Source organism: Hyperoodon ampullatus (genome assembly GCF_949752795.1).
Source record: "Hyperoodon ampullatus genome assembly, chromosome: 15".
NCBI lineage: Eukaryota > Metazoa > Chordata > Mammalia > Artiodactyla > Ziphiidae > Hyperoodon > Hyperoodon ampullatus.
The window spans coordinates 20,766,703-20,785,732 of NC_136928.1; the positions used below are offsets into that span (position 1 = coordinate 20,766,703).

The following is a 19,030-nucleotide window of genomic DNA, read 5'->3' on the forward strand; positions in this document are numbered from 1 at the left end:
CGGAACTAAGGCATCGGGGTAAAAAAGAGTGGGTGGGTCCAAGAGATCCAGGATGAGGGTTAGAAAACAACTGGTGACCAGTAAGATGGTGAGGGGGACAGCAAGGAGATGCAGAGAGAATTCCAGTGTGACCATAGTTTCAAGCTTAGGATTTTTTTTTTTTTTTTTTTTGCGGTACGCGGGCCTCTCACTGTCGTGGCCTCTCCCGTTGTGGAGCACAGGCTCCGGACACGCAGGCTCAGCGGCCATGGCTCACGGGACCAGCCGCTGTGCGACACGTGGGATCTTCCCGGACTGGGGCGCGAACCCGCATCTGCTGCATCGGCAGGCGGACTCTGAACCACTGCGCCACCAGGGAAGCCCTCAAGCTTAGGATTTTAAGTGATAGGATAGCTTAGCATTTGGGGCCCTAGAGGAATAGAGAAGATGGAACTGGCTTTATAGGAAGATAATGGGTTTTGAATTTATTATGGACTCGTTCATCTATATTTGTGATACTGGCAGTATAGCTGATGATGCCGAAGTCCACATCCCCAGGCTAGAAAGCTGTGTAGAGCCGGGCAGTTGGAGCCATGGGTATCGATGAAGACCTCCAGAGACAGTAGGGTTTCCAAGGATGCAAATCACATTCACTTAGCAAAATCAGTCAACGGTGCTGTAGTCGCGGGTGGAAGGGCGGAGCCACCATTTAGCTAAGTGCTGACTCATGTTCTGATTAGGACCCTTGTCCTGTTTACATGGAGGCTGCCTCTCTTCTTGTAGAATCACAGCTTGTGCAATGACCATGAATAAGTACGTGGAGGAAAACGTGTCTCAGAAGTCCTACACGACCATCAAGTATTTCATGAAGATGCTGAGCAGCGTCAGCGAGACCCTGATCTTCATCTTCATGGGCGTGTCCACCGTGGGGAGGAACCACGAGTGGAACTGGGCCTTCGTCTGCTTCACCCTGGCCTTCTGCCTGATCTGGAGGGCGCTGGGTAATGAGCACGTGTCTCCTGCGTGAGCGCTGGGGGTCGCGCGTGGAGAGATGGGCCCTTCCTCCTGCCCCTCCCCTTTGCGGCTGCTGCTGCTACTTCTCTTCTTCGTCTTGGGTTCTTGTCTGTCTCATCTCCTTCCTCTGCCCCCTCACTCTCCACGGCCTCTCCTTCTCCTGTTTCTCCTCCTCTCCCCTCATCCCGACATACTCTTTCCTCCCCGGAGTATTTTTGTGCGTTTGCTTTAAGTGGAATTAACCCCTCTTGGCGTCTCTGATTCCAAGAGCCCAGTGATGCGAGCCAGGAGGAGGAATGCGGGCAGGACGGTAGGAAAGGGACCTGTTCTGAAATACTTTGCCCTGAAACAGAAGCCCAGAAAATGCGTCTCCACGTTCCTGTGTCCTGGCCTCACACAGTCTGTTTCCTTTGGTTTTGTTTTTCTTCTCAGGTGTCTTTGTCCTGACTCAGGTCATTAACTGGTTCCGGACGATTCCCCTGACCTTCAAGGACCAATTCATCATTGCCTACGGTGGGCTCCGCGGGGCCATCTGCTTCGCGCTGGTGTTTCTCCTTCCTGCTGCCGTATTTCCCCGGAAAAAGCTGTTCATCACGGCGGCCATAGTGGTCATATTCTTCACTGTCTTCATCCTGGTGAGTAGAGCTCAGTCTCCCAGCAAAGTCTCTCGCTTTATCAGGAGGAAACAAGGTCACTCAGATGATCATCGTGAACTGCTTTTACATGACGCCAAGGTGCCTTGAGGCTTAGGTAGTTAGGACGTGGGGGAAAATGGTGTTTCCTCACGCCACTGGATTGGGCAGGGGCCTGAGCCAGTCCAATCTGGTCACTTGGCTGACACAGAAGAATTACTATTTAAGGAAACTCAGCTGTGTGAGCTGAGCTCCCTTCTGGAAATTTATGAGCTGCACTTGTTAATCCTCGGCCTTTGTCTTCCTCTCTGACCTAGAAAGTGTGCTCATTAAATGCTGGTTGTGCGATGACCTCCCAGCAGCTCTTTGACATGGGTTCACTGCTGAGCTGTGCGTCCCTTGAAACGATGGGAGGGGTGACTACACATTTAATATGGGGAGATGGAGAGCTGTGGTAGGAGGGCATGTGTCTGGGTCGAGACCTGACTTTGCAAGTTCATCAACCCCTTTAAGTTAATTATCCAGCCCTTAGGAGATTCTGTTTTGCGGATAGTCATCTAGAAATTACCTCTGTGTGCCAGCCAGTGCTCTGGGTGCTCAGGATCCAAGAGTGAACAAAACCCAGAAATATCCACGACCCTGCAAAGCTTCCATTCCAGTGAAAGTAAACAGAGTAAGTGAGGGAATTAGAGGCTGTTAGAGGGTGAGAGACGCTGGACAGTAGGAAGCTGTAGGGCTCAGGCCTGGTGAGGGTGCAGTAGTGTTACAATTCTGGATGGAATAGTCGTGGAAGGCAACGGTGAAAAACATACTTGAGTAAAGGTTTGCAGGGGGAAAAGGATTAGCTGAGCCGAAGAACATTCCAGGCAAATGGGACTAAAGACAAAGGTCTGGAGGCAGTGTGTACGTAGCCCGCGTGGCCGCTGGAGGGCAGTGTGGTTTAGGAGAGAGGAGATGAGGAGAGTCCGGAGTCCTAGGTCACGTGGGGCTGGTGGGGGCAGCGGGGGCCGTCGGGCCAGTGTCAGCACGTTGGCTCCTGTCCAGGTGAAACGGAAGCATCCAAGTTTGGGGCAGAAGCGTGACGTGTTTTACCTGGTAAAAGGAGCCCCTGGCCGCTGTGAGAAGAGACTGTTAAGAGGAAAGGGTACGAGTGGGAAAGGCAGTGTGGGACCCAGAGCAGTGATCAGGCAAGATGGCGAGAAGGGTCAGAGGCTGGTGAATGATGGAGGCTGGGGGTGAGCCCGGGACCCCGACTCCAGAGGCAAGCTCAGAACTGCGGGGCGCTCTGCTGACCACCCCCCCGAGAGAGAAGACAGTATTACCCGGTTACGGTTAGGGATAGTTCCAGTTAGAGGGACACATACTAGATTGGTTCAAACATCCCAGGTTGGTTTGAGTTTCTCAACGCAGGGAGACGGCGCCCCAGGGGTGGAGAGGAGAAGCTGACTCCCTGCCTTCATCTTTTCACTGTGTGTTTGCAGGAACCTTGGAACAAGCATCCAATTAGCTAGTCTCACACGTCTGAGGCAGCGCTGTGAAGGGAATCCATTTTTTTTTAACTTTTCATTTTATATTGGGGTAGAGTTGATTTACAATGTTGTGTTAGTTTCAGGTGTGCAGCAAAGTGATTCAGTTCTACATATACAAATATTCTTTATTTTTTTCAACCCAGTTTATTTTTATTGTGGTAAAATACACATAACATAAAACTTACCACTGTAACAGTTTTAAAGGGTACAATTCATTGACATTCAATACATTTACAGTGTTGACCCACCATCATGACTATCTAACTGCAGAACTTTTTCGTAACCCCAAATGGAAATCATACCCATTAGGCAGTCACTCTCCTCCCTTCCCTTCGCCCAACCCCTGGCAACCACTAATGTGCTTGCTCATTTGCTTGTTCTTCTTCTTCTTTTTCTTTTTTTTTGACATTTTAGAAACTTTATTAAGGAAAATTTTCAAACATACATTAAGTGTAAAGAAGATAGTATAACATAATGCCCCGTGTTAATGACACAAATTGTTTTTCAAACTCTGCTCAATATTATGTAAAAACCCAAATGGGAAAGAATTTGAAAAAGAAAGTGAATCTATTTTGCCTTGAGCGCTTTAATGTCTCAGGAGCAGCCTAGGGCAGAGTGCTTGAGGGGGACAAGTCAGGCCTGGGAGTCACGCTCCACCTCTCGCCAAGCTAGCTGCCCTGTCCTAATGCCCCGCAGAAAGTCCTGCCCAGCCTGGGTCAAGGCTCTGGACTCTTCCCCAGGCTCTCAGAAATCAAGGTGTCACACCTGAGTATCAAATACAAAAATAGAACCATGTCAGTCTAGAGCACCTAAGAACCAGGTCGTTTGGAGATGAATCTATCGGCCGTTACGTCTACACAAATATCCATAGTGTAAAACCAGCCCCGTACCCCCAACCCCATGGGTCTATGCCTTGTAACGTGGGATAAAAAAAGACTGAATAAAAAGATGTAATTCCAGAGAGGACACGCAAAATGCAAGCTCAGGTTGTTTAGTTATTAGATTCGACAGACATAACATTGCACTTCTGCATTCAGAACAAACATCACATAGGAAAGAGAAAAATATTACAATAAATGTATATTGTTCATTGAATGTATGCGTACAGGTGGTTAATATAAGGTGTCATTTTTACACTCTTCGTGTTTTGGCTTTTTGGACTCGTAACTCAGGCATAAGGTCTAAGTGAAGTTTTGATTCCCCACATTAAAAGACTACACACCCACTTTGGATGAGCACTGTGTACGTCAATAGTTAACATAGGGCTTCCCTGGTGGCGCAGTGGTTCAGAGTCCGCCTGCCGATGCAGGGGACATGGGTTCGTGCCCGGGGTCCGGGAAGATCCCACATGCCGTGGAGTGGCTGGGCCCGTGAGCCATGGTCGCTGAGCCTGCGCATCCGGAGCCTGTGCTCCGCAACGGGAGAGGCCACAACAGTGAGAGGCCCGCGTACCACAAAAAAAAAAAAAAAAAAGTTAACATTGATTAAGAAAGTTTTTAATGTGACAAATTAACAACAGTAGTGGCAACAAACAAAATAGTTGTGTTGGCTCTGTTTGGCATCGTAAACGTAGCAAGTAAACCCTTCACTGATGGAGATTTTTTTGGGGTCCATATTCGGCATCTGCAAGCATGCCCCGTGGACAGTCTTCTGCTCTGATTAGGTTTAAGGATGACCCTGCGACACGCACTGTGACGCCCATGGGAAGAGGAATTGTGTGGTCCCACACCTCCTGTTCCCTTCCCTTCGCTGTGGTCTGCCCCATCCCCTCTCTGTGTGCAAAGACTGGAGACTAACGGCTACCACTTGGGTCCTTGACCTGACCTCTTTCCCTCCCATTTCCTATCCCCCACTGGTCTGTAGGAGACGATGAACACACACATGCACAAACACACAAATACACACACACTGCCTTCAGAAAGGTTCTTTTTTCCAGAATACATCCATTATTAGGGGACTCAGGGAAAGGAGCCTGAGAGGAGAGACTTAGTGGGTTCCAAACATAGTAGAAATAACTAATTATCATCCATGCATACAGTTTTGCCTTCTGATGAATAGCGATGCATTCTTCTCCAAATGACAACTTTTATGTTGATGGACCTATCATTAAACATTAAAATGTCTTTCCCTCTTATTTTAGTATTTCTTGTAGGAAATATTTTAATACTTCCATCCTGATACTCTTGAGTTAGCACCATCTTCTAAAGCAGAATTTCCTGTGACGCGTGGCTTATTATTTGATACTAAGATTTATAATGAGAATTCTAACGTTCCTTGAATCACGTTGATAATTAGAGAAAGTAGCCTCTTGATGAAGCTGTTAACATCTTCCTGGAAAACAGTCTTGCTTGGAGAATAGTGAATGAGTAAACGATTCTGATTGCTTGGACGTGTACATTCATTTTCATATAAATAAGATTGGTAATGATATAGAAAATATAAGCTATCTCTCGTGTTTTAAAATGATATTCAGGATTGAGGCAGGGTAGAATCCAGCAGTCGAAAGCACAGACATTGGAGTAGGCTCTTCTGGGTTAGTGTTCTGGCCCAGCTCTTGATAGGATCTGTGAGCCTCAGTTTGCTTTGCTATAAGATCTGAATCATGGTACCTCCCTCCGAGGCAGTAGAGAGGAAATATGTATGTAAACACAATACCTGATGCAAGGTTTTAACCTGATGATTTGCTCTGTTTGCATTATAACATTAAGTAAAATGATAATAGGAGAAAGAAAAACTTAATTCCTTTCAATGTATTTCAGAGCCCAATAATTATTCAGTTAGTCCCTATAATTATAGGGCAGATCCTCACAATTCTGGAAATTCATTGAGTAGTTAAGAAGAAGTCCATCAAGGAGCACGGTTGACCGGAATTCCAAGGGCGGAGTCTCTTTTTGCCTCCATCATGGATTAGTGTTGTCATCTGCTGTTAAGTCATGGTCCGAAACTGACGAGTCTGCATTTCACCCTACTTGCAAGGTAGCAAGCTCCTCCTTGAATACTTTTATGGTTCTCATCCCATTTACCCCATTCTAAAATAAACACTGTGTGTACAACCAGATTTCTGATCTCTGCGGTCAAGTTTGGAATGTGAAAAAGCCTTATCTAGGATAGCATAGCAATGACAGTAATATTTTTTAATGAATGAAAACAGTTTCTTCAAGTCTTTCTGGAAATTGCCTGCCTGTTAAGTGAGCAAAGAAATATAAAGCCGTTCCCCACCCCCTGCCCTCACCCCCACTTTGTTTTTTGCAAAATTTAATTGCAAAAAAACAAAAATGAAAGAAATCATTTTCTTCCAAAAGAACAGACCCACAGATGCTCCTTCTTTCATCAGGCAGCAGTGCCTTTTTCTTTCTCACTTTACTGGGAGCAGAAGGGTGAGGGTGGGCAGAAAGCAGAGATGGCGGAGGGAGAAAATAAAGCTTACCTCGCTGTCATTCCTCCCGGGCTGCTGTGTAACAGTTCCCCTCTGCCAGGCCTGACTCGGGGGTGTTGTGTTTATTGCGCTAAAGCCAAATGAATGGGTGAAAATCTAACTTGTGCTTTGCAAATATGTTTTTCATTGGTTTGACGGAAAACTAAGGGGTTGCTTTATTTTTTCACCCACATGGATGGTAACAAGCTGTTTTTCTAAGCCTTGTCAGGCTGCTCCCCAGGTGACCAAAATGAGGAATTTTGCAATGTGGTAAAATAAGGTGCATTTTCAAAGGTATTCCTTTTTTTTTTTTTTCCTGTGTCCCCCAACCAGAGACCCAGGCTCTTAGAATATAACATCCAGCTTGGGGAACTTATTAATATGACATTCGGATGCCATGTACTCTCCCTCCAAAATAGATGGATTGAGGAAGGAACGAACCAAGAGAGGGAGAGAAAGTAAGACAGAACCTATCAAATAATTCCATTTGAGCACAGCATGACAACTGCAAATAATTCTAAGAGAGAATGGGGACTATTAAAAAGGAACTGTTTAAACAAATACTTCTTTTTGGGGTTTAATTTAATTAATTAATTTTTTAAGCAGAGTATAGTGGCTTTACAATGTTGTGTTAGTTTCTGCTGTATGATGAAGTGAATCAGCTATATGTATACATATACCCCTCCCTCTTGGACCTCCCTCCCCCCATCCCACCCATCTAGGTCATCACAGAGCACCGAGCTGAGCTCCCTGTACTATACAGCAGCTTCCCACTAGCTAGCTATTTTACACATGGTAGTGTATTTATATCAAAACTAATCTCCCAATTCATCCCGCCCCTCCTTCCCCCCCCACCGTGTCTACACGTCCGTTCTCTATGTCTGTGTCTCTATTCCTGCCCAGCAAATAGGTTCATCTGTACAAATATGTATTTTTATTTTATTTATTTATTTATTTATTTTTTTGCATTATGTGGGCCTCTCACCGCTGTGGCCTCTCCCGCTGTGGAGCACAGGCTCCGGACGCGCAAGCTCAGCGGCCATGGCTCACGGGCCCAGCCACTCCGCGGCATGTGGGATCCTCCTGGACCGGGGCACGAACCCGTGTCCCCTGCATTGGCAGGCGGACTCTCAACCACTGCGCCACCAGGGAAGCCCCAAATATGTATTTTTAAATGAGACATGCCATTGCATCTCATCCATACATTTATTAATTATAAACTTAATTATGTTGTAGTTTTAGAAACTCGACTTGACCTGGGCGCTGGGCCACACTTGCTTCCTGTAGTAGATCAGTTTTGTTTTATTTATTCTAACTTATCCGTCTAGTGGAAGAAATCAGCTTAGTGACTGGGGCGGGCCCCGTGTCCCATCTTTACCTTTATGTCCTATATTTACAAATATAGGACATTCACTTATTCATTCACTTATTATTAACTGAATAAATACCTGGTAGAGAAAAGCATGTGAAACAACACTTAGTATCCTCAGAACACATTGTGTCATTTTATAAATAGCACTGACTTTGTTGATTTTTTTTTTCCTGGAGTTATTATTAACCTGGAGGCTTCATGGAATCTGAAACTCAGTGAAATCACCCATCACGGTAAACCACATGTTGACACCTATTTTCATTTACATAAGTTAAAAATTACAGAATGTGTGTTGATTGGAAAACGGTCATTATCTCCGATGTTATTTCAAAGTGGCAGACTGAACTACAAGTAGAACACAAGGTGCGTCATGCCAAACTTGCTCAAAATCATTCATGTTTTAGAAAGTGAAAGTGAAGCTAAAAAATGCCCAAAGCTGGACTGATGGAACAAAATTAATGACCTCCTTTACAAAATGTGTGTGTGTCACAGTTTATATTATCAGAAACATTCTTCAAGACTTAAAGACATGCAGAGAGGTGAGCGAGGAGCCAGTCCTGTCAGGGAGCATCTCTCAACATATCCACCCCTCCCCGTAAATCCAGTAATCCCTCCTGGTCATGAATTCTGCATGCCGAGGGGTGGCAGCCATCGACCAGCCAGGCAAGAAACTTGGGGATCTTCCTGGACCCCGCATTGTCACCCCCTCCTCCCTTGGCCTATTTTAGTGCCCGTATCACATAATTTTACACATAACAGCGATAGTTTGTTTTGGGAGCTGTTAGTTCCCCATCATTCTCCTTTCTCTAAATTTTTCTGGTTCCATTTACTCTTCCAGATTAATTTTGAACATTTTCTCAACTTCTAAATATTCACGTTTCTTAAAAATCCTTTGGAATATGTTATCGAAATTGTATGGCACATACATTGAGATAAAATTGCCATCATAATATTGTTAACTCATCTCACCTAGGAACTGTGTGTGTCTGTTTCAAACTCAAATCTTTTTAATATCCTTTAATTACATTTTACAGTTCTCTTTGTAAAGGCTTTTTGTGCATTTCATGATAGGATTATATACTGTATTATGTACTTCTGTAGAGAGTATAAAAGTATGTGTGTGTATATATATATATTTAGTATCCATATAGTATAATATATAATATAGTAGTATATACTAGTATTAAATATATTCTCTCCCATTCTCTCTCTCACTATACATGTGTGTTTCATTGCTATTTTGTAGGTCTTTATTCTGTTTTTTTTTAATTAGTATATGGGATGGATTTGTGTATGTTCTTTTTATGTTTAGTCACTTTACTAAACTTTCTTGTTATTTTTAAATGAAAAAAGATTGTTGTAGATTTTTTAGGACAAAAACTAGGTCATCCTTGAGCAACAAAAACCTTGTCACTCTATTTTCAGTATCTATGCTTTCCCGTCTGTCTCCTCCAATTTCATTGACCAGGACAAGCATTGTGGAATAGCAGGTTGGGAGTATCCTTGTGGTGTTCCTACTTCTAACGGAAATGCTTTTAATGTTTCATTATTATTTATTTTATTTTTTTTTGTGGTACGCGGGCCTCTCACTGTTGTGGCCTCTCCCGTTGTGGATCACAGGCTCCAGACGCGCAGGCTCAGCGGCCATGGCTCATGGGCCCAGCCGCTCCGCGGCATGTGGGATCTTCGCGGACCAGGGCACGAACCCGCGTCCCCTGCATCGGCAGGCGGACTCTCAACCACTGCGCCACCAGGGAAGCCCTAATGTTTCATTATTAAGTCAGATGTTCACTAGAGGTTTCTGGCAGATATTTTTTATTATATTAAGGATTTTTTTCTCTTCCTGGCTTACTAAATAGCTTGTTTCTCTCCATTTCCCAAGTGCCCTGTGAACATGCCCAAACCCACACTGGGTCCTTTCTCATGGCTGGTCCTGTGCTCCTGTTAGGTCTCTGCTAGGTTCTGCTTCCAACAACTTGTAAGACTCTGATCCAGGGTTCCCTTTCTGCAGAGCCTTCCTTGACCCATTCCCTGTGTATCTCTCTCATTCCTCCTGTGCCTACTTTGTAACTGGTTTTGTGCATATCCTTCTCCTCATAAGACTATGAAGTCCTTGAGCTGAGGTCCTTAACTATCTATCCCTGTGTCCCAAATGCGCGAGCCGCCGACATGTATGCCATAAAAGCTCAATTAAAATTGTTTAATAGATTAATGAATGAATCATTGAGATGTTTTCTATGAATAATACAAGTAGGTGATTCCTCTGAACTGGATAATACTTTATTATTTTTTAGAATTACTTTCTTTTTCTATTTCTTAGAATTACATAGAATTACGTTTTCAATTCCTTGCATTCTGTCCACTGTTTTTTCGTTTTGTTTTGTTTTGCGGTACGTGGGCCTCTCACTGTTGTGGCCTCTCCCGCTGCAGAGCACAGGCTCTGGATGCGCAGGCTCAGCGGCCATGGCTCACGGGCCCAGCTGCTCCGTGGCACGTGGGATCCTCCCAGACCGGGGCACGAACCCGTGCCCCCTGCATCAGCAGGCGGACTCTCAACCACTGCGCCACTAGGGAAGCCCCCTGTCCACTGTTTTGCTTCTAGTAGCAGGTTTGGGGACATGGCCCTCTGAAAATATGCCAGCTGTTAGAGAGGAAGAAGAAAAGTAACAAAATGTTACATATGCTGTGTTAAGTCTTGGGGGCAGGGTATCTTTTGTCAGTTATCAAAGTTTAGGAGAATAAAAGTTATTCTTGAAGTTGACAGTAAGTTTCCCCTCCCCGCCTTGTTTTTCTGTGCAGGGAATAACTATCCGACCGCTGGTGGAGTTCCTTGATGTTAAGAGGTCCAATAAGAAACAGCAAGCTGTCAGTGAGGAAATCCATTGTCGGGTAGGTGTTAATGTATCCATAGTGTAACAATTTAAATGGTCAAAGGGAAAATTATTGGATTAAGTCAGACTTCTTGACACCATGGTGCTCATTTCCTGAAGAGGTAACTGGCAGAGGGTGTGGGGGGTGGGGTAGGGTAGGGGGTGGACGGAGAAGGGCGTGAATTGGGGGTAGAATGAACACAGCCCCACGGAGGCTACACTCCTTCAGGAATACAGGAGTATCGCTTCCTTCAACCTGAAATGTTTCTACTGGAAAATTATTACCATATTTCATATTTTCCAAAATTATGAACAGGCTGTTTTATTTATTTTTAACTTTTTATTTTATATTGTAGTATATCTGATTAACAATGTTGTAATAGTTTCAGGTGCACAGCAAAGCGACTCAGCCATACATATACATGATGAGAAAAATAATCTATGAATTGCCTAAGATTGATAAGACAAACATCTCATCAGTTTGTTCGAAGATGAATTGTTGTTTTATTGTTTATTCAAATAAACAAAAAGCAAAAACTGCCAGGGTCTTTGAAGTTTAAGCTTGATATTAAGAGAAATTTCTATAATTAGAATTTCTACAGATAAAATGTTTACAACTATAAGTAGAAATAAGAATTAGAATTTCTGTAAATAGAAATTCCGAATTTTTATAAATAGAAATGGAAATGACTGATTTGAGGTAAAATTAATCAGCCTGCTTTTTCTGTTTTAGTTTTTTGATCATGTGAAGACCGGGATTGAAGATGTTTGTGGACACTGGGGTCACAACTTTTGGAGAGACAAGTAAGAAGGCCTTTTGCCATTATTTTATGACATGGCTCTGAATCAGTCCGGAAGCAGGACATTTTTTTTTTTGAACAGGAAAATCAATTCAACAAATATTTATTGAACACTTACTCAGTGCAAGGCATGGTCTGTATATTAAAAAGAAAAATGGTATGGCCTTGAGGTGGTGGAAAAAATAAAAACATGGTTCAACCAATTTGTAAATGCCTGGGACAGTACAGGGAGCAAGAAAGGCTCCATAGGAAGCAGGGCATATTGACTTGTGTTATTTTTCAGAGTTTCAAATCTTTCCTGTTGTGCCATAGTATGTCCTTTAAGGTAAAGTTCAGCTGTAATAGAGGCCTGGAACAATAGTAGCTTTAACAAGATAGAAGCTTATTTCTCTCTTATGTAAATATCAGGTAGGCAATGTACCTTTGTTTTTTGTTTTATGGTTTTTTTTTTTTGCGGTATGCGGGCCTCTCACTGCCGTGGCCTCTCCCGTTGCGGGGCACAGGCTCTGGACGCGCAGGCCCAGTGGCCATGGCTTACGGGCCCAGCCGCTCTGCGGCATGCGGGATTTTCCCAGACCGGGGCACGAACCCGTGTCCCCTGCACTGGCAGGCGGACTGTCAACCACTGCGCCACCAGGGAAGCCCCGGCAATGTACCTTTAATAGATGAGCTACACTCCACAGGTTCCTCAGGGTTCCAGAACCCTTCCATCTAGTTGATTCCACCAAGAACCTCCATTTTCAAGGTTGCCTCTTAGACCAAAATGGCTGCTGCAGCATTAGCCATCGTGTACACATTCCAGGAATAAAGTCAATGAAGAGACAAAGAATATGTACTAGCTTCCTCCTAACCAAAGTTATCAGAAATTCCACACAATTCTTCCAGTTGAATCGCCTGGCCTGGCCTTGTATGACCTGGACTAATTATATGGGCGGCCAAGGAATTCAGTCTGTTTGGTTAAGAACTGGGGGCTCCATTACTATTTGTTCTCCCATACATGTTGAGAGGCTTTGTCAAATGCAGAACTCCAGAGCACCTGAGGAGATACATAGACTTGCCAAAATAACAAATATTTGTAAAGCTACACTTCTCTGGAAGATTATGTGCAGTTACATAGATATGTATCTCTCTCTCTCTGTATTTACATATGTGTATATATGTATGATAATTATGATTCACTGCCTCTCTTCAAGGATCTCATAGTTGAAATACAAGAGGTAGACAGGCCAGGCAGAATTAGGTGCACACTTTAATATATTCTGAAAAACAGACTTATAAGGATGGATTCTGACAGCAGGGTTAGGGCCAGTGGGGTGCCGGAGGAGCCAGCTCGCATGGGCTGGTGTGAGCTAACTGTGTGTATCTCCTCCCTGATCTAAGTTCAGTGCCATCTACATTGGTGACTTGAATCAGCCATGGTGAGAGTGTGCCAGGTGACTGACAAATGCTACAAATCAGGGCCTCTTTTTTCTCAGAAAGTAATTTGTTAACATTCACCAGAGCATCACTGGCCGGGAAAGCCTTTTGAAGGCGCGCATTTCAGCTGGTCCCTGAAGAGAGAGGGATAGGCTCCAAACTGTACTTGGTGGATCCTTATCACCCTCTTGTTTTTTCTTTTCTAACTTGCTGACAGATTTTACCCACTGCTGAAGTTGACCAACCTACCAATTTATGTAATTGAACATAAGTGCATTTTTGAGTGCTTATTGTTTGCTTGCATGTTCTGACATGATACTGGGGTACATGAAAAGTGCAAGCCATAGACTTGGGCCTTTAAAATTTTGCAATATAATAAAGGCAACAAAACAGTCACACAGCAAACAGGTGTGTGTGTGTGTGACATTGGTAAATAATGAGTTGCAGAGACTATAAGTGATGGCACAACCTTTACAAGACTGACCACATTGTCTACTAATGTAGAAAGGCCCCTTGGATCTAGCCTGACTTCATAACTAAAGGAAAAATATTTTGTTTGTATGGACAGAGTACCCAGTTAGCCAGATGGGGGCACATAGTAATAAAATAAAGCAAACTAAAATCTCCATTGTAAAAGTATGAAACAAAAGGCCGTTTATCTTGGGCAGTATTCACTTTTTGGGAGGCAGGAGGTAGAGCAGAGAACCCTAGCTGTCTGCCTCGTAACTTTCAACGTTACCCTGTTTTATGTCCCTGGGACCTTCCTTGTCTCCGCCAAGCCTGTGATACAGGCTTTTCTGCCTCTTGTTCTCCGTTGTTTTCGCAGACAAGCCTTTATCCATCTTCCGTCTCCCTTTCAACCCAACCGCTTTTCTTTCTCTCGCATCCTGTCAGTCCTTTCCTGAAGTGGTAAGTGAGCATGGTAACCCAGAACAGTTTGTTCTTTTCCTGAGGGAAGATTGGACTAAGGATTTATCCCACTCCTTCTACCTCTACAGGGGGAAACCAAGATGTGGTGTAAGAATCAGGTCCCCAGGCCCTGGGGCAGTGGTAGGTGATGGAAGAGGTGAATGCTGTGATCGTGTGGTTTGGTCTGGGACTCAGGTGAAGGACTGAAGGTCAGAGAAAGTCCGGCTCCATCCTGTGTTCCCGGCAGAGACACTTTATATGTAAGTCTGTTCCAGGCAGACACCTACAGGCACCAGGCTAATTGGACTATGAATACTGGGTTGGCCAAAAAGTTTGTGTTTTTCCATATGTAAATACCCGAACGAACCTTTTGGCCAACCCAATACTGAATGTCTGAAAGGTAATATTGTTACATGCCTAACATTTTTCTCTGCCGTGTACGTACTTTATTCAATAATTTTATAGACCCTTCCATATTTCCATGCGTGAAGTTTTCCAGGTAAACTTCAAATAATTTCCTGGATTGTCAATCACACTGTACGTTGCAAGTAGAGAAGAGAAGTTACTATGGAGGGATTCGGCGCTGGCACAGGCCATTTTTAAAATCAGTTCTCCTATCTCACTTCTGGTCTGTACATAACTTGATGTTACTAAAAATGGCATAAAAAACAAGTGATTGTTTTAGGTGTGTTGGGTATCTTTCCTCTGAAATCCTTTTATTGTGGATTTTTAATGGTTCTGCCAGAGAATTCTTGAGTCATTTGATTCTTTGAGAATGAAATGAAAGGGTCATGCAGTAGGGAAGTTTCTCACATTTGGCAAAAGTTGTCTAGTGATAATGAAAGAAGCCACCTATGTGTAGCTTGGCACACATGAAAGGTATGGAAATGAAGCAAAGAAAGAAAGTGTACTGGGCTTCCCTGGTGGCGCACTGGTTAAGAATCTGCCTGCCAAGGCAGGGGACATGGATTCAAGCCCTGGTCTGGGAAGATCCCACATGCCGCGGAGCAACTAAGCCCGTGCGCCACAACTGCTGAGCCCGCGCTCTAGAGCCCACAAGCCACAACTACTGAAGCCTGTGCGCCTAGAGCCCGGGCTCTGCAACAAGAGAAGCCATCACAGTGAGAAGCCCGCGTACCACAGTGAAGAGTAGACCCCGCTCACCGCAACTAGAGAAAAGCCCGTGCACAGTAACAAAGACCCAAGGCAGCCAAAAATAAATAAATAAAATAAATAAATTTTAAAAAAAGAAGAGAAAGTGCACAATTCCTATACTACATAGATCAGATGTCATTGTCTTTAATGTTTATTCTTTTGTGGATCTCTAGTGAAAAGCTAAAACAATACTACTACTACTACTACTACTAATAATAAAAGTTTAAAAAGATGTTGTGTTGTTGCCAGGTGTCCTGGTTCAATGAGCTTCACATGAAATTCAAAATAGACTTAGAAAAAAGTAGACCCAGTGTTTTGTGCAGTGGCCAGTCAATAGCAAAGCCCTTTCAGGATGAATCTGTAATTATTCTTAGCCCTCCAGTATTTGGAACAAAGGGCTAGCACCAGTAATGTGGGTTAACATTGCTTCCTTTCACAGCACAGGTGTGCCTGTAAACCTCTTTGGGCTTATGGGGATCACTCTGATACATTAATTTTTTTCTCAACATTTACTGCATGCTGATTCACTTGAATATTGGCATAACAGTTACGTAACAAACCAACCCAATACTCAGCTGCTCAAAGGAACAGTCACTTGTTATTAAAGTACTTGAGTCAGGAGGCTGAGAGTCAGCTGATCTGGGCTGGGCTTGGCTGATCTGGCCTGGTCTTGCTCCGCTTCAGAGGGTTGGCCAGTCATCAGCTGATCCTGGCTGGCCTTTTCTGGTGTAGGTGGGGTGACTTAACTCTGCTTCATGCGACATCTGCCTTTGTCCTGGGGCTAAGGAGTCACTCTACGTACACATCCTTCTCATGGCGATGTGGCAGCACAAGAAGTGAGCTTCAATGAACAAGCCCATTAATAGCTCTCATCATTGTGTCTGCTAATAGCCCATTGACCAAAGCAGGTGACATTATTGAGCTCAGTGGCAGGAAGCTGGACAGAGCAGGGCACCTTGGCCATGGTGGAAGGACATTGCCAAACAGCTTGATATGTTACAGGGTGTGGATCCAGGGAGGAATTGGGACCAGATGATCCAGTCTGCCTACGTGCTTACGGTGCACCTGGCACTGTTCTAGGCACTGGTGAGACAGGAAAGCAAACAAACAAAACAAAAAACTGCCCATATGGATCACTCTAGTGCTAGGAGACAGAAAATAAAATAAATAAGTACATTATATAGCCTGTTAGAAAGTGATGACTGCTATGGAGAAAAATATGTCTGGGAAGTAGAATAGGGAGTTCTGGGAATGCAATTCTAATGGGATGGATAGGAAAGGCTCTTTTGAGAAAACGACTTTCAAGGAAAGACTTAAAGAAGGTCTGTGGGGCTCCCCTGGTGGCGCAGTGGTTAGGAGTCTGCCTGCTGATGCAGGGGACATGGGTTCATGCCCCGGTCCGGGAAGATCCCACATGCCGCAGAGCGGCTGGGCCAGTGAGCCATGGCCACTGAGCCTGTGCGTCCGGAGTCTGTGCTCCGCAACGGGAGAGGCCACAGCAGTGAGAGGCCCACGTACGGCGCCCCCCCCAAAAAAAAGTAAAAAAAAAAAAAAAAAAAAGAAGGTCTGTGAACGAGCCATGCAAGTGTGTGGGGAACAGTGTTCCTAGTAGAAGGAATAGTAAGTATAGGGGCCTGGAGGCGGTAGCAGAACTGGCACATTTCCAGGACAGGAATGACCTCAGAGAGGCTGGACCTGAGTTAGAGCAACACAGCACTGAGAGGGGCAGGTCCAAATGGTGCAGGGCCTCCAGGTCATTGTACTTTTACTCAAGTCAGGAATTGCGTGGTTTGACTTACATATTAACAGGATCACTCTGGCTTGTGTCGAGAATAGACCATAGGAACACAGTGGTGGAAGCAGGGAGACCAATTGGGTCCCTGTTGCAGGAACCCATTGAGAGATGATAATGCTGGGACCAGGGTGATGGCAGGAAAAATGGTAAGAAATGGTTCGATTTTTGTGTGTATTTTAATGGTGGAACCAACAGAAATTGTTGATAGAATGGATGTGGAGTATTTGCTAGAGCTGCTTATAACAAAGTACCACACAGTGGTGGTTTAAGTAGAAATTTATTTTCTCATAGTTCTGTGGGCTAGACGTCCAAGAGCAAAGTGTCAGTAGATTTGGTTCCTTCTAAGGCTGTGAGGGGAGGGTCTGCTCCAGGTCTCCTTCCTTGGCTTGTGGTGTCTTTCTTTTTACTGCTTCTTCACATGGTCTTCCCCCCTGTACGTGTCTGTGTTCGAATTTCCTCTTACAGTACACACACCAGTCATATTAGATTTGGGCCCACTAATGACCTCATTTTAACTTAATCTAAATACAGTCACATTCTGAGGTCCTGGGGACTAGGACTGTAACATATGAATTTTTAAGGGGACACAGTTCAGGCCATAACGTGGAATAGGGAAGAAGTAGGAGAATCAAAGATGACAGCAGGGTTTTTTACCTGGTGGAGTTGTCACTAGCTGAGATGGGGAGGACTTGGGAGAAGATCCTTTTGAGCATGCCAGGTTTGAGATGCCTATGAGATGTCCAAGTGGAGATACTGAGCAGGGAGCTGGACACAAATTTCTGGGGTTTGGGAGAGAGGTTGGAGTTGCAGACACAAATTTGGGAATTTTGGGCTTAGAGATGCTACTAAAATCCACGAGGCTGGACAAGACAGGAGAGTGAGCGAAGGTGGAGAAGGGGACCAGGACTGAACCCACTCCTACATAAGAGGACAGAAAGAAGGAAAAGAACCAACGCAAGAGGCTGAGAAAGTGGTAGGAGGGAACCCAAGGGAGTGTGGTGTCCTGGAAGACACTGTTTTTAAGCAGGAGAGGTCAGGAAAGGTGAGGACTAGAAGTTGACCACTGGATTTATTTCGTGGGGGTCACTGATGACCTCAGTACGAGTAGCTTCAATGGACAGTTAGAGGCAAAAGCCTGACCTGTGAATGTTCAAGAGAGAATCAGAGGAGAACAATTGGAGAAAGGGAGTATTAACATTTTTGAATAATTTTGCTGAAGGGGGAAGCAGAGACATAGGAAATGTAGAAATATCTGCATTTTAATCTATAATTAGTGAATATTAGATATATGTATGTTGTGGCTATATACAGAAATATACTAATATGTGCTCTACATATACATCTATATTCAGGTATGCACATATAAAAATAAATAGAATGATCAGACTAACTAAACACTGCTACTAAGTTTCTTCCTTGGGAGTAGTGGAAATGATTTTATTGGTAAAACCAGGTTTTTCTTCTTAATCTGTGGCATGTTAGTTAATCGAAGCTTTGCTTTTCTTTATTTCTAGGTTTAAGAAGTTTGATGACAAGTACCTGCGGAGGCTTTTGATTCGGGAGAACCAACCCAAGTCAAGCATTGTGTCTTTATATAAAAAGCTTGAAATAAAACATGCCATTGAGATGGCAGAGACGGGAATGATAAGTACTGTCCCTTCTTTTGCATCTCTGAAGTAAGTCCTGTTTTGCAAATGAAAGTTAGTATTACTAAGTATGTCTTTATAGTTTTGTGAAATCAGTAATAACAACAAATTTGACTTATTTCCTAACATGATTCCTTAAGACCTCACAGCAGAGCAAGATTCTGGTTAAAATGTGAAAGCCTGGAAATGTGTCCATTATGTTATGTCCCGTCACGTCACATCACACCATGTTGTGTTACTGCAGAGTGGACTAGTCAGAAAGTACTTTGTCATGTTTAGGCTGATTATGCCTTTATGATATTTGCTTTGGGCAATTCAGTGTGCTCTGAAAGTAAAGCCTCTTTAGCAGGCATTTTGAAATGGAATATTTTAAGGTGTGTTATAATTTGCAGTTATAAATATGCATGTAATTAGAAAGCTATTGCCTCATGCATTATTTGCAGAGTCATAGTTTAAGTCTTGGAAAGAACATCAGTGATCATCTCGTGCAGTGGTTCT

The 19,030-nt window shown here is 43.9% G+C and overlaps 1 protein-coding gene across 1 annotated transcript in view; it reads left to right on the forward strand.

Annotated features, from left to right (window-relative positions):
* Nucleotides 1–19,030, forward strand: part of SLC9A2 (solute carrier family 9 member A2) — a gene marked incomplete at its 5' end in the record, with an annotated part of 87,311 nt that overhangs the window by 58,911 nt on the left and 9,370 nt on the right. Inside the window, 5 exons of the mRNA XM_079720503.1 lie at nt 763–980; nt 1,426–1,628; nt 10,741–10,830; nt 11,545–11,615; nt 18,401–18,562. Of these exons, the coding sequence (XP_079576629.1) occupies nt 763–980; nt 1,426–1,628; nt 10,741–10,830; nt 11,545–11,615; nt 18,401–18,562 (744 nt within the window). The remainder of the gene's footprint in view (nt 1–762; nt 981–1,425; nt 1,629–10,740; nt 10,831–11,544; nt 11,616–18,400; nt 18,563–19,030) is intronic.